This window comes from Dunckerocampus dactyliophorus, chromosome 15 (genome assembly GCF_027744805.1).
Source record: "Dunckerocampus dactyliophorus isolate RoL2022-P2 chromosome 15, RoL_Ddac_1.1, whole genome shotgun sequence".
NCBI classification, from domain to species: Eukaryota; Metazoa; Chordata; class Actinopteri; order Syngnathiformes; family Syngnathidae; genus Dunckerocampus; species Dunckerocampus dactyliophorus.
The window spans coordinates 6,114,113-6,138,847 of record NC_072833.1 but is presented as its reverse complement, the minus strand read 5'-3'; the positions used below and the strand labels follow the sequence as shown (position 1 = coordinate 6,138,847).

The 24,735-nt window shown below is 43.7% G+C and overlaps 1 protein-coding gene across 8 annotated transcripts in view; it reads left to right on the top strand.

The window, feature by feature from the left end:
- The window catches only part of sox5 (SRY-box transcription factor 5), a 199,839-nt gene that overhangs the window by 125,911 nt on the left and 49,193 nt on the right, over positions 1-24,735 (top strand). For all 8 annotated transcript variants that reach the window (XM_054753930.1, XM_054753928.1, XM_054753933.1 and 5 more), the window contains 2 exons: positions 1,924-2,122; positions 8,349-8,571. In XM_054753930.1, coding sequence (XP_054609905.1) covers positions 1,925-2,122; positions 8,349-8,571 — 421 coding nt within the window. In that variant the 5' untranslated portion in view covers position 1,924. The remainder of the gene's footprint in view (positions 1-1,923; positions 2,123-8,348; positions 8,572-24,735) is intronic.

Genomic DNA, 24,735 nt, shown 5'->3' with positions numbered 1-24,735 from the left:
TATTGACCTTCACTGGCTTGGTTTTAGCATCTTTAATGCACAAAATGTATGAAAGAGGCCCCCGCATTCTTCAATTTGTTGGTATGTGGCCGTCAGTGCTGACATACAGGATCATATCTATGGATCTTGCTGGCAAAATAAATTGAAAGTGTTACCGCAGCGTTGGATTTTGGCCGCAAGTTTCCCTGCAATGTGGTAGCGCCACATGTTTCCTTTTGCAGATTGTTTGACTTTGGCTGTCATAAGGTAAATAAGCAATGAATTAGTAGCAGGGCTGCTCCTCGGAGCAACGCCAGCCGACAGAAATCCAATAGAGGGTAATCAGTTTAGCCGAGACAAGCAGAGAGAGAGAGGAAGGCTGTGGAAACCCAAGATATAATGACTAAAATATCCCGACAGTCCGATACCTGTTGCTCTGTGGAGTGACTTTCTTGCACACTCACCATTGCTCGCCCCTCCATCACCGGGAGATGTTAGCAGCCTATTACCCAGGGTCATAGTCGCAGTGGCTTCAAGGCTGACAAGTGCATCTGAAAGCACTCAGCCGACGCTGAGAACCACATTAAATTCTATTATTGCTGCATAGTCACTGCATCCCTATTCAGCTGGAGTACAGGGAGGCAAATTTACCTTGCGAGAGACAGAGTTCACCTAATAGATGTGGCTTTATATCCTTTGCTTCTTTTCAAGGGAACAAAGCCACGGTAACAAATTGACACAGCGGGGCTCTTGTGTTGCTAGCCATTTTCTTCCAGTCCCCCCACTATTGTCCAGAGGTTTTCATAAACACACATTATTGTCGGTGTGCATACTGTTCTCTCTCTCTCTCTCTCCATTATTTTCCTCTCTTTCCCTCTCTCTGTGTGTCTATGAAAGCCCATTGTCAAGGCATGGTCATTTCCTCCACAATGCCAGTGCAAGCGGGCTTCATTTGCAGTAATGGCCTCAGTTTTTGGAAATGTGAACGTTGAATGGCCCCTGTCGTAAACACACTGGAAGGACCTGAGAGTGTGTTTGAAGGTCCGCCAAAGAGCTGCGTGCTCACCATCAAACTGAAGGGCATATTGTTCTGTCGCTTGAATGTGCGCATTCAGCCACAAAGTACCTTTAAGATGCCTGAGTTGTCCATCCTTGATGGGGAGTACAGTATGGATATTTTGGAGTGTAAACTTCTAGTCTAGGTTTTGTTTGCCATCTTACGTTAATGACGTGTGTCTATTCTGTCGTTTCTATATTTTTATGTTACCTCTATTTGCCTTTTCCAGCAATGCCTTTCTTTAGGCTTCTGATTGGCTACAAAGACCTCATTGTTGGGGGTTACAGCACCACCTGTTGTTTTATAGTCTGAAAATGTATTTTTTTTTAGGTAATCTAAGCATGTGAAGGTCATCCAAGGAATATGGAGGACAGTCATTAACATCCCTATTATCAATCTGGCGTATCTTTTTTCAGAAAGCGAACTCCTCTACTCACGAATCGCTGCACACAAGAGGGCGAAGCTGTGGCAAAGCATGCACCCCTCCTGTGTTGCTGCGCTGTGATTTTTTTGGACAAATGCACCAAATGTTAGATTGACTTGAAATTTCTCACACAGCTCAATGCGCTCGACAAAACACCCACTACAACTTCAGCGTGTTTAGCCGAATCGCCACGAACTTTGGTACACGCTATTAGTGGACTGACAAACGCATGTGTGTAAAACTTGAGCGAGATTGGTTCCCAAACATGGCCGCCATACACCAAAACGTCTTTGTAGGGTCGCATGTAAGTGTCTGTTTTGAGGCCAACCAATAGGGGGCACCCCAAATGTCATTAAAAAAAGGATTACAATTTGCATTTTTCCAGACAACTGTATATATGATTAACTCCTCCTTTCCTTCCCTATCTCCCTACCGTCCTCTCCTTGATTTTTTTGGTTTCCAGGATGTCTTCCAAGCGACCAGCCTCTCCATATGGGGGGACAGATGGAGAGGTAACCATAGCAACCAGCAGACAGCGAGTGGAGGATGAGGAGAGCGAGGGACTGGGTGGCGTGATCCATCTCCCCCTAGCCTCCTATTGCAGCAAGGTGTCCCCTCGCTCGCCCCCTTTCCGGAGCTTGGACAGCCCCCCCAGCAACACGGTAAGAAGTTCAGCTTCGGCTCGTGCGTAACGGGGGTTCCTAATTGGGGAACATGTTGCCAGTGCAGTTTACACAACGTGATTGGGTTTGGAATCTGCAGCTGTCATCATCATGGGCCTCATCTTCCTGCCTCGCCTTCCGCTGGCTCTCAGCCCATTCCCATAAGTGTGCGTGTGTGAGGGGTGCAAACACAAACACCGTAGATCAGCTTATGCTCACTTTAATCCTGACCTCCAGCTGTAAGAGAAGTAGGTGCTCAGGGCAGTTAATTGATACGTTAGGAATAATGTGTGTCTGAAAAGTATTTTGGACGGCGGCTGCTGGAGGTTTCCCTACACGCACGCACGCACGCACGCACGCACACTTTTCCCACTGTTGTGAGCCCACCAGCACCCGTAGCCTTGAGCCCATCTGATGCGCAATTGCGTGACTCCAAAAATGTGACTCACTTCCAAGTGTGACATTGCGTGGCGCCGCTGAATGTACAGCATGTCTGCAAGTGTCGGCGCTATACGAGCCTGCCGTATGCGTGAACTTAGCCGCGCATGCATGCATTTACGGCGTGTGCGGTAGCGCGCCTTCTCCGACGACCTTTCCCACCCATACTACTCATACTTGTACACCGTAAAACAATGAACAGCCGCTTAGCAGCTGTAATGGGGAGCTAATTTTGTAATTAGGCAGCTGATTAGCCTGCAGGCCCTTCCCACTTTGTGGACGTGTGTGATTGCAGGTGCCGACCATAAACCAAAGTCCTGACGTAAACATACATTGTGTTTCCAAAACTGAAGGGGAAAACGCATTTTTGTTGCATTTCCTTCAATTGATCAGCCAGGGATGCATCAATCTTTAGTGTGCAGTCAGTCTTAAAGTGACAGTACTTAGCACACCAGAAGGGAGACAGTATTGGTGGTGCTAGTGTTGGCATGTGTAACTTTTTTTTTTATTTTTTTATCTCGTCTTGAAGAGGCTTTAAAGCGGCAATCCCTTCGCCGCTGACTGTCAGCAACTTTACTACGAGTGTTGTGCGTGTGAGAAGGGAGTGGGGGGGGGTTCACTCATTTTCAGGACAATAGCTATAAAGCGATTGCGACAAGCGAATGGCGGACGGTTGACTTGGAAGTGAGGCGACAGGGGGTCCGTAGCGGATGGTCGGGAGGGGTGGTGGTGGTGGGGTGGGGTGGTTTTGGGGGGGAGCAGCGAGATTACAGCTTTATCTTGTCATTGTAAATGAACACGACGGCAGGGAAGCGCCTGACCTCTTCTGCAGCCTTACCTACCTGCTGCACACACGCATACTTTCATATTGAAACCTCTGCTGTTTATGATAGTTTCCGAATGACTGCAATCTCCTTAAGAGGTTTTTTTTTTTATTTTTATTGGTAAGTAAAGTTTTCCGTGTGTACGATTGGATGTATAATAGCAGTTAAGTCAAGCAACACCAAATCACTATGATAGAATATCCTCTTTTATGTTATTCACATTTCTGCAGCAAAGAAATAAATAATTCTTGCAAATGAGGCAAACGTGCTAATGGGCGAGCACTAATTGTTTCCCTAACACAACAGAAATCTATAAACATATTTTATCATGCCTGGTTTTCCTGTTCCTTTTTTTAATTTATTTATTTTATATGCAGCTGTGTGTGAGCGTTACGTGCATGTGAATTGGACAGATTTAACACTAATTTTTCATGCCAGGCGACACACTAATGAATCAAAACACGCTGGCCTGTCAACAATCGGCGGTGCTGTTGAAATATACTGGCATGCATTAGCTCCTATTTAACATATAATATGCATGTTTGTTTAAATAGCACCAAAAGCAAGCTTTTGGAGACCTCTGCCTAGGCTTTTTTGGCCAATCAAAGGGTGAGTGTTTTCCCGTTGCGGGACACATACAGTATAAGAATGAATGCAAGAAATGCTGTTCGGATTCTCATAGCATCTTGTAAGAATTTATATTTACAGTTTTTTCTGTGGCAGTAATTCTCCTTCAAAGTATTTAATAATATTTAATTTCAGTTTTAGGCCTACACAAAACAAGTTGCGATCTGCAAGTAACTCCCAGGCTGGACTTTGGACACCCCACGTCTAAGTGAACCACATTAAACAGGATCCTACATAAGGCCAACCGGACATGATGCAATTCATGTGCATGTTGATGGGGGGTAGTCTGTATTCACACAGCAGCCGAGTGCACAATCTGGATCAGATCTGGATTAAACTGGGTTTGGTCATACTGCACATACCTGCAGTGGACCTGCTTGATTGTGTTCTAAACTATTATAAGCCATGAATGGCTTTAATGGAAATATACCAACATGATACAAAGTTCAGTAAAATTCTAACCTCATAACTCTCTGAAAAAAAGCCTTTTTTTCTGTTGACGTTTTTTTAAACATCGAAGCAGGTTTTTTACAGCATATGCTACTTGAACTTGAGGACCTTCAAGTCAAAACTGACAGTGTCTGTGTTCAGCCATGGCATGTAACGGGATTTGCTGCATGTGTGTGTGTGTTTGGCTGCAAGTGTATGTCGTGTAGATTGGCAGCTCTGGCGTGGAGCTAAGTCTTTACCCCCCCTGCAGGAGCGATCATTGACATTCCCGTGTGTGTTTGGATGTATTTTAGTCTAGCAGCTGTTTCCAGCTCTTTCCACTGTCACATTGTCCGTGTCTTGATCCACGACCACGCGCCAAGCATCAAATATTGTTGTTTTTTCCACACTTGCACCTTGCAAAGCCCGGGACATGTCAGGCACAGCAAGGGAGAGAGAGAGAGTGCGTGTTAGGCCAAGGATTCTTCTTTCTTCATTTGGCAAGAGTTTTGAAACCAAGCAGATGAGCTTAAGACAAAAGTTGTTTAATTCGGTTCCATTGCAGAGGCTGTAAAAGGATAAAGCGAGTGAGGCGCGATTTTTACTTTGTTCCACTCATTTGGAAGAGAATTGACATCTGCAAACTAAAGGCAGAACCGCCCACACTGCCAGGCTGCCACATCCGTAAATGCATGTATGCAGTCTCACACACACACACACACATGCACACATGCACCTACAGGCTATCTGGGTGTCAAACAAAATGGCACAACTCTGAGGAGAGGGCAGGAATAAATGCATGTTGATGAGGAAACTTTTACAAATCCTGTTAGTGGAGGGGCACAGATGCATCACACCTGACTGACACCACTTTGTAATAAGTCCTAAATGCAAATCAGTGCATGGATTATGATATATGGATTATATACTCGGGATTGATTGAAAGGACCCTAATTGAAGGGGCCACACTGCCTGCTAATTCGCTTTGATCGGGAAATGACCTCCATTGTTGGACAAGATGACATCTCGACATACCACAGAGGACCCCCCCAAACCTCATCTTCTACACACACTCTTCCCCTCGCTTCTCTCATTCTTGTTTGTTTTCTCTGCGCGACATCTTTCTCGAAAGAAAGCGCGTTTTAAGTAGGCGCTGGATTAGATAAATGGGATGTGACAGGTGTGACCGCTGCCTTCAAGATGCCTCCTTTCCTCCCTCCCGCTCCCTTGCTCTGTCAACTCGCTCCCTCCTCATTTCCTTTAATAACATCACCTCTCTCTCTCTCTCTCTCTCTCTCTCTCTCTCTCCTTTTTTTTACCCCCTCTTTTTCTCTCTCGGAGCCGCTTCCCTCCCGCCTCGTTTCATTTGCATGGCGTGCTTGCGATGATGCAACTCGTAATCACGGAGACGCTCATTTTGAAGTGTGAATTACCCTAATCTGACGAACAGGAGGCAAGGAGGGATGCAACAAAGGCAAATGGGAAGGAAGATACTTGGGTGAAACTTTTTAAAAATCTATTTTAGGGTAAAAAAAAAAACAAAAAAAAAACGAGTTTCTCCAACAGTGACATTAAAATTAAAAAAGCAACACCAGCCATTTGCGTGCATGGCAAAGTAACAGGCACAGAACATAAAGCCATCAGCCAATCAGGAGCCTGAAGAAAGTCATTTCTGGAAAAGGGGCTGAGGATGAGGAATGAGGAATAGGGCAATTATTCATGTGCGCTGCTGAAATCACATGCAGTATATCTGAACATACTAAACAGCAATAACAATAATAGAAACTAATATAGTTTTAGAACACCCCAAAAGTTTTAGAACACCCCAATTCTTCCAGTTATTTAATGAAATTCAAGTCGTTCAAGTCCAATGAATAGCTTGAAATGGTACAAAGCTAAGTGGTGAAGTGCCAGAGGTTAAAAACAAACTGAAAAATAATGTGTATTTCAGAATTATACAAAAAGGCCTGTTTCAGGGACCACAAAATGGGCCAACAATTTAAAGCTGTTCTGCAGAAATGGAGGTGGATCAAGCCTCGGCAGTTGGTGCTACCAATTCCTACGGGTGTTCCAAGTTCCGGAGTACTTACTACCTCCTCTGTCTGCATAAAGACATAAAGTGTTGGTCACACACTGTGGTACTGTACCCTTGTGAACATCAGTTGATTAACATTGTGCCGGAGAAAGTAATTTGTTGGTACAAAAATGACAATAAAAAAGGGAATTAACAATGGAAGAGAGACAGACCATCTTAACACTTCAAAATTTAGCTTTTTCCTCCAGAGAAATTGGAGTGTTCTAAAACTTATAACTATAACTATAATTGACATGCCAATGCTGCACTTTTCCCCAATTTTTTTAAAATAAATAAAATGCATCTTCTATGTGAGCAAAAGGTTCTAAAAATCAAAGTAATGCAATAAATAACATCCTGCAGCGACCGACTTAAGGCCACAACTCCTCCTCAGCCATGTCATCATGGGTGTTCCAGCCATGTCATGCTCGGTGCACAATGCATGTGCAGGAATGCTGGCAGAATTAGTGAATTATTGAGCGTGCTGACTTATTCAGAGTGTGAAAACACAAGCGAGCCAGTGAAGTGGAGGATATGCCAAGTGATAATGGCCGGCTGTACCTCTCATACAGCACCTCCAAGATTGGAAGAAAATGCTTCTATTTTATTTTAATAGTTATCTTCTATCCCGATGACTTGGACTATGAGCTCGGTGTCAGGTTCCACTTCCAGGCTGCAGGTTAAACATTGGCCAACGATCTCCACCCAAATACACATTAATGACATCAATAGGGTTGAATTGCCCTGTTGTATATGTGTAACACGTGAATAAACACACACACACACACACACATAAAAACAGATGTATATGTGTACTGCAGTTTGCCGCCCTGTGGTGAGATTAGCCAAAGATTAACTCAGTGGACCATTGACCCTTGCGTATGCAAAGAGCTAACAGACTGGCAGGCTGGATTGATTGACTCACTTGGTCGTTAAAGTACAATAAAGACACGTCTTCGTATACCTCTTCTGAAGAGTTTCAATTCTTTGCAAATTTGAGAGGATTCCACAAAACTGTAGTTTTTTGTTTGTATTTTATATATTTTTGTGTTTATTTTATGTAATAATAATGATTGTATGAGCGTATAAGGGCCTTGGTGGAGGTACTGGGATGGAAACTGTAACTATGTTAACTGCGTGCTCCCTCTCAGTGTCACTGTTAATTGGGCTGAGACGGCATTAAGTCTATCATCCAAACAAATGCCACCTCGATTGGATTGCCTTTACTCGCCATTCAAGCTGTTTTCCTCGACCTCGCTTTGCCAATTGTGCATTTGGAAACTTTCTTCCAGCTTTATAAATTAATCCAGGCTTCAGTTTAGTGTGTTCTAGGCTGAGTAAACTTGTGCCACAAGCAGTCGGATAATTATTCACGATGACAGCTTGGCATAAAGAACACAGCTTTACCGTTGGCTCTATATATGATATTTTGTAGCTGTCATGCCAGTTGTTCTGTCTTTTGTGATTTTTACATCTACGGCTTGACAAACGTCCAAATCCTGCAGTCTTACAAGACAAAAGTACTGACTGGAACTCGTGCTTGCGAGTTGTGTGTACAGTAGCGTTGGACGTCCCTCAAAGCCGAGCAGTGGAAGTCTTTGTAATGTAGTGACGCCGAGAGTTTTTTTTTTTCTTTTGCATCGTGTGCTCGTTCTGTCAAGTACCTCCAAGTCTAGAATATAGAATAAGCAGAAGTGTGCTCCAACTTAAGAAAACTGGCAGGGGATAAAAGTCAGGACATTAGGCTCAGAGAACAGGAGAGAATAAAGATAAGCTCCTCCCGACATTCCTTATTTAGGTAAATCTAATGACTCTTTTCCTCCTCTTCCTCCAGGAGCTAGATGGCTCTAAGGGCAACTCCCTGAGCCCTTACACCCAGCACAATGCTACCTCACCAGGCAAAGAGGAAGGCGGCGGTGGGGGTCGACCCTGCAGCGACGGAGGCTCAACTACGGGGACCCTGGGAACGCCGGAGAGACGCAAGGGTAGCCTGGCGGACGTGGTGGACACACTGAAGCAACGCAAGATGGAGGAGCTGATTAAGAATGAACCGGAAGGTCAGTCATCTTTATCTCTTTTTATTTTTTTTTATTAGCAGGTTCAAGGCTTGGTGGTGCCATCAAATAGATGAAAAGCGGACCCAAAATGTAATATATATAAATATCCACAACACAAAAAGCAGATTTGTATTTCATTCACTAATAATATTGTTCAAAAATGTGCATTAACTGCTGACTTGGAACAGTTCATGTTAGGCTTTTGTCTTTTTTCTTCCACCACACAACCACACCAGGATTTGAATATTTAATACAACCTGACTTCAGGCTGGTTTATGCTCCTGAGTCAAGGTGATGCCGCCCGCCAGCATTGCGTGACAACCAGCACAGACGAAGCTGTTAGTACATCACTTCCTGTATACGACGTGTTTTAGTTCCAGTTCATAATAACGCCCTCCATCTCCCTTTAATTGCCATTGTTCACTAGCGACAAAGGAAGCTAACAAGCTAAATAGTTGACGAGTGTCGTGGCTGCTCACTGGTTGCACTTCCACACTTGAAGTACCCAGATGTTGCATTCAGCGCATGGTGAGTGTGCAGCGATGGCGCCTAACCGCCCTCAATCATCTTGGCTACGTTCCGGAAGGGGGAGGGACTAACTCGAGTGGTTGCGATTCACAATTAAAAAGGAGAGAAGAGGAAAACAAGGAAACGGATAAATATGGCGATCGTCATTTCCTGTGAGTGCGCAATGACACTCATTGGTACAGCACAGGACAGTGGAACCTCGGTTTTCTTACGTCCCTATTTTTGTAGGATTCGGTTTTCTATGATAATTATTGCCAAAAATATGTCGTCGTTTGTGTACACTGTCTTAGTTATTATGTGTGTGTGTGTGCATGTGGTTTATTTGTTTCCAGAACACGCACAGAACGATAAACATCTCCATTTCTGTCTCTTTTCTTCCCCCTAATAAGAAATGTGCTCCCTGCACTGATGAGGGGTGCAAGCACACTGCGTATTTCTGAGTGTTCTGTGTGCTTTTTGTTTTCAATACGGCTGTAAATCAAATTTGCAAGTGCCAGAAATTTGATAAAGAAGGTGAGTAACTATTGAATTCACGCAAGAACTCGGACAGCAAAGTGCGACGACAGTGTCTGTTACAATAGGATTGTAATGTAAAAGGTTCCTTAGTAAACACAAGTTGCAGGGGGAATGGTTCTGCAGAGACACAACAGAAAGCGAGCGGGGCCAGAGTGTGTAATGATGATTGTACCTGTTGCTGAAGTTCACAATCAAGTTGACTTGAGCGAGTATACAACTCTAACCATCCACTACGGTTTCTAACGGACTAGAATGAAACAGCATCCCCATTTCGTTTTGTTTTCTGCATGTAAAACTATAATTATTCTGTATAAAATATGTTTTTTCTTCATATTCTTGAGTATCTGGAACGGGTAAATTGGATGTACATTTTTTACTTAATGACCAATTAACGACTAAATCCGAGGTTCCACTGTACGCAGTGCACGCGGTGTACATGTTGAAGTGCAAGTATGGACGCCCGTGAATTGAAACACAGCTAAGAGCTGACTCACTGGAAAACACCGCCCCCGGTCTTTGGGCGGAGAATTGCACGGCACGCATAAGCATAAACCAGCCTTGATAAGAACACATTCCGCTTGCTTTGTGGTCTGCGCATCCCACCAATTTCAGCTTTGCATAGCCTTGCAATGAAGTGAAGTCTTGCCTCTGACAGCTGGAATGGCGCAAAGAGTTAAAATTAGCTTTTGGCCAACTCTAATTACCCTTTGGCAGATAAACAGGAGTTTAAGTCCACCATGGCGTGCATGTAATCGTGATAATGTGACAAGAAGATCAACAACAGGTGTCCATCTCCTCGTGATATAAATAAGTTTTATTGCACTCGTTTTCGAAAACAACTTTCTGTGCAGCCAAAAGGTTACGGCACAGTAAGAGAGGCACTACAAGTGTTTACCTCCCATTGTACTCGCTTCTATGTGCCTATAGTTCTCCCGGTGCATCAACAAGCTTTCACTTCAAGCTGCGAAGCGCAAACCGTATTTTTCTCAGCTTTTCAATGCGGTCAAGACTGCTGGTCCTCTCTCGCTGTCTGCTTGTTTTTTTTACACCAGTCGATAATAGAGGCCCGCAAAAGAAAAGAAAAGAGGAAAAACTGCTGTTTGTCGAGCTGCGCTTGTAATTGAGGTGTGTTTTGGGTTGCTTCGGTGGACCTTGTGAACTGGCAGGAAAAAAAAACAGAACAAGAATGGATCTTTATGAGTCAGCCAAGGCAGAGAAGGAGAGAGTTAAGAAGAGAGATAAAGCAGTGGTGTCTTCATAGACCCCATTAGTGGTGCGTTCCAACCCGGAGCATTATCAGCTCTGGGTTCAAATGAAACGTGCCAACAAAAGGGCCCCAGCGCCTCCAGACCTTGCACACATACAAAAAACCGAGCCAGGCAAGAGAGAAAGACAAGGAAAAAGGGAATGAGAGAGAGACAGAGAGAGAGAGAGAGGCAGTAGTATTGAAGGCGAGATAAAATCCCTCTTCTGTGCCCGGCTAGCTATTGTTTGGCTGTGTGGCTCACAAAGACCATTAGCAGCAAACAGCAGGTTGGGATGAAATTTTAATGAAGGCTTTAATCATTATGAAAGGCTTGGAATATTACTGCTCTCTCTCTCTCTCTCACACACACACACACACACTTACTATCGCTTCCAGCTGGATCAATGACATACACACACGCGCACACATTTAGAGTAGGAGCATTAACACCAAGAGGACACAAAATGGGTCAAAAAACAATAAACATCTTGAAACAGACGAGGCTGGACTTATAACGGAGGCTGGCCTGGAGCGAGACATCTCACGCACACACACACATGCACGCTCCCGCACACACACACACACACACACACACACACACACACACACACACACACACACACAAAGAAAGTTTGAAAGATATAGTTTTGTGTCCAGTGGTGCTCTACTTAAGGTAGATGAATGGAGCTCGTGTGCATACTAGGTCAAAGTGAGTCTACTGTTTACACCTATGAGAACATTTAATGCAGCTTCATACGTGTGCATATGACAAGTATTTGTGTGCGTTTGTGTGTGTTGCGGCTAATAAATGACTAGCCATGTTGTCCCCCATGGCCTGGCCTGATCATGCTCCACTGCTCTCCTGCTCTCTCCATTCATCTTGTGTCTTCTCTACCGACCACCTGCTACCCCTGGAGATAACACACACACACGCACGCACGCACGCACACACACACACACACGCACGCGCGCCCCACACAACAATCCAGGTGCAAATACAAGTAGACTCCCAAAGAGCAACAGGATGGAATAATCTAAGGATCCCAGCCGATGTATGCAGTGTACGTCTGCTGCTGCTGTATTAATCCAGAGAAGTGAGAGGATGGAAGATGAGCGGCTCGTGCCGGAGTGCGCGCACGCGTCATTATGTGGAATAATGAGGCATCGCAAGAGGTGCAGGGTCGAGAGGAGTGTTGGTGTTAAGACCCATGAGAGATGGCTGCACATAAACAGGCATGGTTTCCTTTGGGTCTGACTTTAACCTCTCGTTAGCCTGGGCTGGGTGGCTGGAGGATGGAGAATAAAAATGTCGGTGTAGCGGCGTGGTTGTTGGGTTAAGGCATGATGGAATTTGAGAGACTGAATGTGTGGATTTGTGGGTTGGAAGGTGTTTGGGTGTATCTTTTGAAGGAAAGCTGAGAAAGGGTGAAGGGCCAGTTGCTGGATGGAGTGAATAAGTGGTTGCATGGTGGCCAGGTAGATGGAAAGGTGGGCGAATGAGTGGACGGATGGTTTAAAGCAGCAAAGTGTGAGGCCAGGAGACCTGGAGAGGTACAGCAGCTTGAGAAAAATAAGTTAAAAAAATAAAGGCATAATGTGAAATGAATTGGTTTTTAGTTTGTACGATGAAAGATGGACAAAATGTGCTTGAGAGAATGAGGCTGAAGGGTGGCTAAATCGTCAGGTAGATGGGAATGCGGGTGAATGAGTGGATGGATGGTGTAGGCCAGTGTTGTTTATCATGTAAACAAGTCCCTAGGAGGCACCAGACGACTTCTCGGGAATCGCAGCAGCTTGAGAACCCAGCTAACCCCTAACCCTAGATGGTTGGTAGATGAACGGGAGGGCGGGTAACATGCTCGATGGATGGATTGATGGCAAGCTTGTTATATTGAGGGAGGGTTATGGCCTTCACCTTCCACCGGAGACCCCACATCCACCCACTGTATGCTCCACAGCAGGTTTACAGGCATGCTGGCAACCTGGAGGTCAAGCACAATAGTGTTTTTATGGCTCAGCGTACTCGCCGCTTCCCACTGCTCCGAGGCACCAGTCTCCATACTGAAAATGCCAAGTCAATGACAGATGTCGCACAACACACATACACACACACACACACACACACACACACCACTTCATCTACTTCCAAGGCAGTGCGGGGATCCAAGGGTTTGCTTTTAGAGCGCACTGAGGCATTTTATAGGACAGCACTTAGGCGAGGCCATTGTGCCAGACAAGCACACAGTGGCCGCTGCTCCCTCACGCCTCCGTTCACTCCAGTGGGTGACAATGGGAAGGGCGGATACATTCTGCCAAGAAGAAGCAGAGGGAGAAAGAAAGGGAGGCAAAAAAGGGAAGGAGCTTGATAAGTGGATGGATAGAGGCAGTCTTTCGTTCATCCGTCCATCAGTCCGCCTCCCCCCTGCTTTTACTTTTCTTAATTCTACATGCTAAACATCAACAATAGCATATACAAGACCCTTTTCTTTTAAGTATAGCTGCCTCTGGGCCATTTGTGGCCTTAGATGCACCTAAAGGACAGAAAAATGCATACAGTTGCAGGTTTGCAAGCCTGGCATGAGAGCGTCTTTATGCCATAATGTGTAATTAGTTTGAGATCTCAGTGATAGATGCTTTTATTTGTCATTCAATCCAAGTGACATTGTATCCTCACTCCTCAAAGAGTGCCATTCACATCCATTTTGTCTTATTTCCAGTTTAGTTTTTCCTCTCTCTCTTCTCGTGGCATGAGAAACGGGCAACATCAACCTGAAGCCTATTGTGAGGGCGGCCTATTGTTGGAAGCCATGAAAGCCGCATTCAAGTCACTTTTTCTTATTGAATTGTTTGCTTCGCTGTGGCGTTCTCTTCCCCCAGCCTCGCTCGAGACAATCGGTGGGGATGAAACTCCATTCTGCCTTTCTTCCCGGTCCAGATGAGCGATATCGAGGAGATGAATAGTGTGCCAGTGTGTGTGTGTGTGTTGGGAAAAGCAGTGCCCCAGCTTTTGTCCGATACTGGAGCATAAAGGGGCTTAGAGAGAGGAGAGAGGGTCCTGTGGTTTTCCTGATGGTCTGTGTGTGTGTGTGTGTGTGCATGTGTGTGCATGTGTGTGTTATCGGCCTCCCGGCGTGGCATTAAGTTAAGGACAAAGGCTTGGGGTTCATGAATCAGCCAAGGCTTCCAAGCTTGGCTATTGTGTCCGAGTCACAGTGTGAGTGTCCTGCTGCATGCTGAGCGTGTGCATGTGTGCATTTATGTGTATGTGTGGCCATATCTGCTGGCCAGTCAATATGGCTAACATGCAATTCATGCACTTGTGCATCTCTTCTGTGTGTGCGCACAAAAAGCCGGCTGTCACACAGATCCCAAAATAATTGACAGGCCCCCATGTTGCCCCCCATCTCCATTCACTTGCATTCAACTCTTCCAATCAAATAAAGGGAATCCACAATTTACATCTTCTCATAAACTCTCCTCATTTGCACGGCCTGTTGTTGTTTTCCTTCGCCTTTCTGTTATTCCCCCCCACCTCCCCACATTACCATGGGGAGACAGAGGAATGTTTTTCTTCTTTCTTTTTTTTTGGCTGCATAATAGCTTCAAGGTTAATGAGTTTTCTGCACCAACTTTATCCATCACACATCGCTGCAAAGCTTTAAAGCTATGTTGGAAATAATAATTAAAAAATCAGTTGGAGCGGTGCAGAATTAGACGCCATCGCACATATCTAAACCTATGCAGTCAAATCGTAGGTCCTTTTCACGATATTTTAACAGTAATATGTGTCCTGCTTATGAGCACCCAATGTGAGGAGAATCTTTGCGCCACTTTTGAGTAAAAAGGTGCTCAAACGGTGATTGTTTTTGAAGTTCCCAGTTTCCATGACGTCATGAAGGAAAAGCTTCCTTTCTCATGGGCGTGATGCCACCTCTGAACCGCCCCTAGCTAGATGAGTGCGCCCTGTAAAAAAAAAAAAAAAGAAACAAAAAGAGGCTTCTCTACACATCTTAAATAAAAGCTGGCGCTCTGTCAGGTTTTCCTCAGCGAATAGGCTAGCCGAGTATGATGTTGTTGTTAAAATGTTCACATACCGTAGCTATGTGAGTGTTGCTAACATTTCCTGTCTGTTGCTATAAACGTAGGGGAGCTGAGTGGTGGGTGGACAGGAAGTGATGTTGGGTTTTATTAGGTGCTTTTATCAGGGATTTTTATTAGGAATTATTGTGCCTGTTGTGAGATCATTCAAACCTGTCATAAAAGCCTGCTGTCACGGCGATCAAGTTTGTTTGCCAGGAAGAGTAACACCGAGTGACCAGTGTATCATTCACAGTGTCTTTCAATGTGTCTTCTGCATGCCTTCTGTTTGTATTTTAGTTCATTTATATGCTTAATTTAGGGCAAAAATAAAATTAGCTTCAGTATGCAGTTTGATTTTTTTTACTAATAAAAGGCCATATTCAACTATGAAACAGCAAAATGTATTAATCAATATATTTTTGAAAAATCGTGATAGAGCGAAGCCGTGAAATTCAAACCCCAGAGTGGCGAGGCATGACTGTAAAGTGAATAGTAGCGCTTCTTGGAGCCACACACTTGGGGACACGTCAGGCATGTGAGGTCAGGGGTGCCTAAAGTACATTTTTAGCCCGTGGCTCTTTTTTTTTTTTTATTGCCCCTTGGCATGTAGTAAAAATATTATTATATTACACTTAGATGTGGATGTTTTGTTCAGAAAGCTTATAATATATCATATATTGATCTACAATGGATTGGTGCACGTCCTTACATTTTTCTGCATGCAGCCCTCCATGGAAAAGGTTGGACGCCGCTGGCTGTAATGGATAGTCATGTCCCAATACTTTTGTTGTGTCGCAGTGCAAGTCAGTCATGTACTCCGTCTTGGGGTCAGACGTGTCTTCATGCAGTTACTCAGCAGCCCGGTCAGCCGGGCTCTCTGTGTCAGTCTTTGAAGCCACAGGGTCCAGCATGAATTAACCCCTGGCTGGCTGGTCAAGAGGGCGGGGCCTGCAAATGAAGTGCTGTGAAGTCCATGTTGTCAGCCTCAAGGGGTCGTGACCCAACCCCGCCCCCCACCGCCCTCTTCTGCCTGAGCCCACAGCGCGGCCCCAGCCTTATTTGAGCCAGATGTTGGGAGACAAGAATCTAAACCTCCCCTTCCTCTTCCTCCTCACTTCCTATTGCAGCAGCCACTCATGATGCTCGCTTGGATTGATTGCTGTACTCCTTTTCCTCTTTACTCCCTGCGGGAGCCCCCTCCCCCCCTTGTTTCTGCTTCACTCGGGGGAAAGACCACTCTACGTATACATATAAGTATATGTGTGTGTGTCTGTGTTACCCTCTTTCATCGTCTCCTCTCTCTGCCTCCATTCATGCTTCCTCCTCGTCCTCCTCCCTGGCTGGGCTCAGGAGTAGTGAACAGGTGTTGTCTCCTTTTGATTTGGGTGCGTTCGGATTAATGTTGTCAGCTCAGCTGTTAAAACAACTGCCACCGCCAGATGCCAGTCAGTTTGGGGCTGGAGCTGTCACCTACACACACACACACACACACACACACACACACACACACACACAGATAGATACCCTACTTCCAGCACACACACTTGGCACATTGGAGCACCGGCGGAGCAAATCAGCTGCTGTACGCCAGTCTCGCTTGTAACCCAGGTGTGTTTTTGTGTTGCCTTTCCAAAACATCACAGTCATAGGGTGTGACACGATACCGCACTGATCATTAATGTACAGTTGAGTTGCTACTATCACTAAAAACCTCAAGGAAAAGTCTTTTTTTGGACTTTTTACTTCTCCCTTATGCTTTCGTGGCTCCGCCAGGGTGTTTACCTCCAGCCCTTGACCGTTAAACTTTTACACATCGATGATTCATGCTTGTCTCTCTTTATGGGCGTACGTTTGTCACCGTTTTCTTTGGCGCCCGAACAACAACCTACACAGCCTTTATTTGCTTATTTGGTGATTACGTTTAGAAAACTGCATGCCGGTGAGTGAAATTTGGGAGCAAAAGTATGATTAAGAGTAAATCATCAGCCGTTTCGGAAGGGCACACGCTTCCTTACAATGTGTCATACAGGAAGTGCTAGAATATGGGAGGGTGTTTTTTCCACGTATATCTACACTTTTTCATATTTTTGTAAGAATGACTGCTGTCATCTGAAAGCCTTAAAATAAATAATAATAAATCAACACTTTAAATTCATTTAAATTCCTTTGCCTCTTGTTGACTTGTTGCATTAAAAAGAGTAAAGAGTAATTAAAAAAACTAATAAATCGTGAATTAATAACTCATTTTAATAACATAATAAATACATCAATCATTTAACTACAAACAAAAATATTTAATGAAGAAAAATAAAAAAATAAAAATAATTAATAGTAAATTATGAATGAACTCTTTAAAAAAAATGAATCTGTAAATAGAAGTAAAAATAAATATTTAAAGAGTTTTAAAATTAACTAGTTAAACTCTAAATAAAGAACTTGAAGTGATTACAACTAATTACAATTACAATTACAACTTATGAATGCATACTCTTGAAATTAAAAGATGAATAGATGAATACTAATAATGAATAAATAAACTCTTTAAATAAATCAAACTTTAAATAGTAATAATAATTAATACATGAATAAACTCTTTACATTAACATATATTTTTTATTTTAATATTAAAAATAAATAAATAGTAATTTGTAATAATTTTAATTCATTTTAAATTAAACATATTATTTATATTTACCGTAAAATAAACAATTTAAAGTAAACAAGAAATTTATAGATTTTTTTTTTAATATAACTTTAAATAAATGCAGACATAAAAAAAAAAAATTGAAAGTTTTGAAATCATAGCTGAATAAATCATTTTGTGGCAAACTCCTCACCGTGTGTGTTTGTGGAGTGTGTCACGGCGAATCTGCTCCCCTACTTTTTGTGCAATTTTCGCACCTACGAGTCTCTTGAAAAAAAAAAGCACTAATGTCACATCGTTATCTCCCTCCAAATGAGTCACCATATTTGTGTGCAAAGCCATCACACGGCACAGTCTTGTGATACCGTTTCAAGCAGCCGTGCACCCTCACACAGTGGACACTTGTTTGTCAGCTCGCGTCGGTTTGCCTGACACTCTTCCACCCTGCGGCGCACACAGTCTTTCAGCCCTCGTTTTTCGACTTTCTCTGCACCATTTGTTGTTTTCAAAAAAAAAAAAAAAAAGTACCTCCGCCCTCCAAGCTCTCTTTGGATCACGCCCTCCTTGTCTGTTTTGTTGGCTAGCTTAATTACACTAACGAGGTTATGGCCGAGGTTATCATACGCCGATGAAGTCTTCAGTATCTGCAGACAGCCAAACATTGTTAAGACAATTAGCTGCACTCAAAGAGTCATGGCTGTCTTGTCGGGGTCATGACGGGGATGGAAGAGGGAAGACGCAGGAGGGCTGAAACTGAGTGGAATGTTCCAGAAGAGAGGAACCTCGAGCATCAATGTAGATAGTAATATTAATACTAATATTTTTGTTTAAAAGGACAATTCCCATGGAAACACTATCGGTCATGCACACACACATGCAAGTCAGCCGAGCATTCCAATGAGCACTGTTTGGATTCTTGTTGCCGTCGGTCTAATGGTTCTCACATGCCTGTCGCCCTTATCTTTGAGCGGGACAATGTGGGCTTTTTTTTTTTTCCTCCTAAGACTTTACAAAGCATTCTGTCTCGGGCCGATCGCGGCGCAGATGGGACAAACATTGGCACATTGAAGTGTGGGGCGGGGGTGGAGACAAAAAGATACAGAGAGGGATAGCACAGACATCTAAACAGAGGGAGAAGAGTGTGCTCATACGTCTGTTTGCGCTTGTCAACAGCGTCTGCGCAGACAGGAAGAAAGAGGAAAGGGCCCGCCTCTTTAAAGCCTGTCAGCCAAGTAAGAATAGTCTTGAGTCATCACTTTTTACCTGCACAACGTCCAACATGCGAAGCAGCACGACTGCGTCAAGAGCTTCTTACACTTCTGTCGGTCTCTCCTGCCATCGCTTTGACAGGCAGACGAAAAATGTCACGACTCACTAAAGAAAACGCCTGTGTGTGTGTGTGTGTGTGTGTGTGTGTTAGCGCTGTCGGCCTCTTGTATTGCTAATGCGTGGGTCCGTCCGTGGCCCATACACGGCAGGCCCCCCACACACAATGTCTTCTTTTGTTGTCACGTTAAAGTGATGCAATAAAGCTGTGCAGTGACAAGGACGGCCCGCGGGCCACTGACTGCACTGTGACAGGGACATCCACTGTGTGTGTGTGTGTGTGTGTGTGTGTGTGTGTGCAGACAAGAGCACTGAAGAGGGGTTATTGCCACAAGACAGATTGCAAGTGTCATTTTCCATTACAGCAGCCTGAGCCACTGTGTGTACACACACACACGCACACACACACACACAAATACACATGCCTCGGCCTACTTTAACAAGATGCTTTTGACAGGAAGAAATGTGCGTGCATTAAAAGTGAGTGCCCCGACGATTAAATTGTCCCCTCGCCCTGACACCAGGTGGAGAAAAGGCAACTTTCATATGATTGGTCACTGATAAGAATGAGATTTATCATATTTAAAGCAACAGTATGCAATTTGACCATTAAGAAAGTCATTTTGATGATGCACTGACTTGAAATTGGGAGGGGAAAAAACCCTTTAAACACATTTTCATATGATGGCTACTGATACAAATGAGCTTTATTACATTTAGAGGAACGATACGCAACAATGTTTCCATTCAATATCAGCTTCTGAGTCATTTTGATGGTACACTGGCTTTAAAAGGCTGAAAAAAACCACCATAGGAATGGAATTACAAGTAATAGATTTAAATAGTAGATGCAAATAATTCACAAGATTAGTCATCGATGGCAATTGTGAATACTAGATTTAAAGAAACACTATGTAACAATTGTACCATTAAATAACAGCTTTGTAGTCATTTTGATGGTACACTGGCTTAATTAAAATGACGGGGAAAAAAACACAGCTGACCACTACTACTTGGCCACTACTAAAAAATAGATGCTTTATACTTAAAGCAACAATATGTAACAAAAATATCATTAAATAACAGCTTCAAGTTTATGTTGATGGTACACTGGCTGGAAATGAGGGACAAAACACTTTTTTGTATACTTTGTTGTGATTGATCACTGACAATTATTACATTTAAAGCTACACTATGTAACAATTTGACCATTAAATATCAGTTTCAAGCTCATTTGGATGGTACACTGGCTTGTAATAGCGAGAGTTGCATCTCTGCAATCACCATGGCAACCCTGCATCACACTGAAAATCGGGTGGACCAGCCAGGACAACTCGCGTTGATTAGTGGAACACAACTTTTTACAGTTGATGCTTGTGCGAACTTTTACACGCTCTTTTTGGGCAATTTATTGAGCATTGGATATTGATGTACTTCACATGTTTAGCTTTTGACAATGTATTAGCTAGCTAGTGCACTTAGTATTGCACTTAATAGCATTTGATAGTCAGGATTTAGCAGTTATTAGTCCCATATTTGGCTCCCATCTTCATGCAAACCTAAAATCCCCCAGTTTGTTTCTCTTTATAAGGTGCAGCAGCGATTTGGGTCCATACTGAAAGAATCCAGAGCCGATTCAAATGTCTTAGATGTTATCAAGGAACCTTTAATGATACAGGAGGTCACAGAGGTAATTGGGAAAATGGGGTGTGTCTGCAAGTGTGTGTGAAAGGAACATATTCTCCCTGTCGTTGGAAAAACACAGCGCTGAGATAATCATAGCTAAAGTCTCAGGCTTGGCTCGAGAAACAACCAAAAAAAGAGATAAATAAATAAAATAATGAACGTGAGAGAAGAGAAAATGTTTGAGGAGTTTGTCGCCGACTTTCTCCCGATTGTCGCTCCAGAATTTTTTGTGCCCTTCATCGTTCTTTCGCAATGTCGCGCCCTCGCCGCCGCTCCTATTTCTGACTGCCAGTGTGTGTTTGTATGTATGTGTGTGTGTGCGTGTGTGCGTGTGTGTGTGTGTGGAGATTTCATGCCAGTATGAAAATTGGCTGTGGGTTTGGTTCAAATCAAATTGGACATAAGCACCCACAACACCATCTGTTAGGCAAAGGCAAGCGGAGTGAAGGGCAGAACTCTCTGCATTGGGATAAATGGATTTTTCAATTTATTAAATTGTTGACTGACACCCTCTGAAATGTTCCCCTTATGTGTTCTGCAGCCTATTCTTAGAAGATCACATTTAAAGCTATACGTCCACACTCTTCCCAGTAGCTAGAAATAGAGTTGAGCTTGTTTTGTCTTGCAGTGCCACAATTAGATGTTACATTTAAATGCTACCTTTTTTCACAAGACCTCTATGGGTTGTGCTCAAAATGCTTTGGAAGACTAAAATCCATCCGTCCGTTTTCTATACCACCTGATGATCAATGACTTATGGGCAATCGCTAGATCCCAAAGACATTTTGGTTGATGGCGGCCATATTTTTCAACCAACCTTGCAAACATTGTACACACATGTGCTTGTCAGTCCCCTAAAGGTGTGTACCAAGTTTTGCGGTGCTTCGGCCAAGCACCCTCAAGGTACAGCTGGTATTTTGTAGGGCGCATTGAGCTGTATGAGAAATTTCAATCTGATTTATGGGATTTGATAGCAGCGCCACCTTGTGGTGTATTTGTCAGACAAATAATAGCACAGGCAACACAGTAGGAGTGCATGCTTGACAAAGTTGCACTTTTATGTGGGAAGAAGGTGTCTTCAATGCTTCGCATTAGTTTGTGTGGTTGTCGGATGAGTGCGATTTTCTGCAGCTTAGTAATTAAAATACACATATGATTGTCATGTACACTGCAGGGCAGGACCATTAGTAATGTGTCCCCTGCCAATGCACCCTCAAAACTTGATGCTGATTTGGTGCCAAACACTCACTTTCAGTGTGTGTGCCCCCCACTTGCCTGCCAAGCGGTCTTTATTAATAACTCCAATTGGAGTAGCTTGAATGACAAGTACGGATGATGGGGGACTGCATGGGACGTTGCGTCTCTCAGCAGTGGGAGAGCCTGGGAAGTGAGGCGGGATGTAGGAGACGTTTTTAGTGTTTACACAGAGGCCCCTGCCATCGCGGCAACTGTTGCCAAGCGCTCCTTCTCCCCAACAACAAGGCTCGGTAATTGGTGCTGTGAGTCGCTCACCTCGCAAAGGTGGACAAAAAGCGTTTTGATATGTCTTATAGTGCCCCCTCTTTCTTTCTTTAGTTTTTCTCTTCTCATACGCCCTCATCTTGGCAAAGCCATTTGGAGCGCCATTAGAGGGAATCAATGAAAAATGTGTCCAGACACATGGAGCGGCTCAACCAAACATGAATTGATCATCTAAATAACAACATTATTATTTTGTAATGGAGCATACTGGAAGGGACGGGGTTCCAGCCAGACTGGAACACTTCAGCATAAATAAGACGATGTATTTTTACATTCATGTACATCATGTGGAAGATCCTGTCGCCCGGAATTTCATTGCTTGAGACACAACATTAGGTACACGTGCACAACCCAAAGGGATAGTGCCGTGGGAAATGATCCAATGTTGCTTAATTTGTCCAGAAAGTATCATTTATTGAGTACAAATAATGTATATATGTATATTTCTTCATTGCTCTATGCCAGCGACAAAGAGTGAAAGGAAGAACAATTAATTGAGATATTACCTGTATCGATGATACATAATTAACCTGTGTATTATGTTATGAACGACTTCTCGTTAGGGATGTCCGATATCGGCTTTTTTGGCGATATCTCCTGTCGTGGAATTAACACATTGCGGTGACCCACAGTACGGTTTTAGACATTCAGCAAGTGCGCTTCCGTTTCCGAGTCTTGAGGTTGTGCAGCCACTTAGCTGTTGCTAGCGAGTTGTTGCTTGTTGTTGAGTGGAGTGGAGCGTAAACTCATCTGTCTCGTTGTGAATCACATCTCCACATTTGGTGACGACAGCGAGGCCCTACCGGCGCCGCTACAAGCTAACGAGTTGCCCAACGTCGGTGCTATCTGCGCCGGCAACACGATACACGCCCGTAGTTTCAAAACATCGAAGCCCACTTGCGAGGAATAACACAGAACGTGACAAAGTATTTCGTCGTAGTGGCTGCACTGGATGCCTCGACGACGGCCAGCACGGGAGTCCATAGGCCAATATACAGCAGTTTTTAAAATCGGTGTTCATTATAGGGAAAAAACGATATCGATATCCACCGATATTGCATTTTTATGCCAATATCGGATAATATCGGCCCACCGACATCCCGAGTTCTCGTCCTTGTGTATTACATCGTTTTCACCCAGCGATCCCTTCCCGTCTGGACGCAACTATTTACTAATCCGGCACAGTGTGGACCCACATTTTTTTCAACCTGCCAAAAAAAAAATCCCAGGAACGTTTGGACAGGGACAGGGCCGCAATCAGCGTAGGTAAATGTTTAGCATGCATTATTAAATCAGTTGTCCCTCCCCCGTTTACCAGATTTAACAACAAATTAATCCGCAGCAGCCCTTTCTCCCCATAACTTTACCCTTCCCTCTTCCAGTGAAGAAGCTGGAGTTATGTAAAGCTCTTGTTGGGTGAGTTAAGGTTCTAGAGATGTGGTGACAACAGCTGCCCAGGGAGGGCCCAACGTGATTTTCTCTCATGGGGCCCAGAATTTCTGGTCAGACATGGCAAAAGCACAAAAAAGACCTTTAAGAGTTGTTATTGAATTGTTAAAAAAAAAATATGGGTCCTCTAAAGTGACCTTCTTGCCCAATTGGTCCCATCCTCATTGAACATTTCATAAATTGTCCTATTTTCATGCAAATGCTAATGAAAACACTATCAGATCTGATTTGGGCTCAGCGGCTAGGAAGAAAAGTGGGCCGTGTAGCATTAAACAGTCGAAAGAAGGACGTTTGCTAACTCAGTTAAAGGAAAAGTGCACTTCATCCCATCATCCGCAATCGTTATGTGAAACATGAACATGTATATGTCTTTATCTTTCCTGTGCGTTCTAAAGATAAAAACAGATAAAAAGAGACAGCTCATTACCGCACGTAATGGGAAACACTGGCTACGTTTACATGCAGTCAATATTCCGGTTAAGGTCAACATTCCGGTTTCTAAAACATTCACAATAACCCGTTTACATGCGTGAAGTGAAAAGGAAAAAAACAAAACGCACGGACAATCTTTCGACGCATGGTAAACGTCATTTCCGCTTCTTCTTCCTGAATCCAAAAACAACAACAACACTGGCACGGCGGATAATGAATGAATGAATGTTTGCGTTTTGGTGCTGGCACTGACCCGCCACCAGTACTGTTGCGGTACTTTCTACCGTCAATAAAATACATCATGTTCCTGTCTTTCACCACACTGACGAGCTGGCTTGTCTCCCTATCGCTCCAAAAGTGTGGGGTTTTGCGTGTCGTCATGTTTACAAGTCCTTCCTGCCAAAGACACAAGATTCCTTTCGAATAGAACATGCACAGAACACAAATTAATGTTCTTTTTGATCGGGATATCCCGATAGGCATATACGTGACCCGATTTTCGGGTTAGAAAAGGAGTAAACCAGGGGTAATATGCTCATATTCCAGTTTTTCAAAAGGGTTATTGGTGTTTACATGGCCGTGCGCAACCAGGTTATTGCTAATATTCTCGTCATGATAGGATTATTTGACCGCATGTAAACGTACTCACTTATAACGGCTGGAAAGCCTTCTGAAAAAGTCTCCAAAAAGCGCCAACAGCACTGAATTTGCATATAATGTGACGTGCATTTTAACC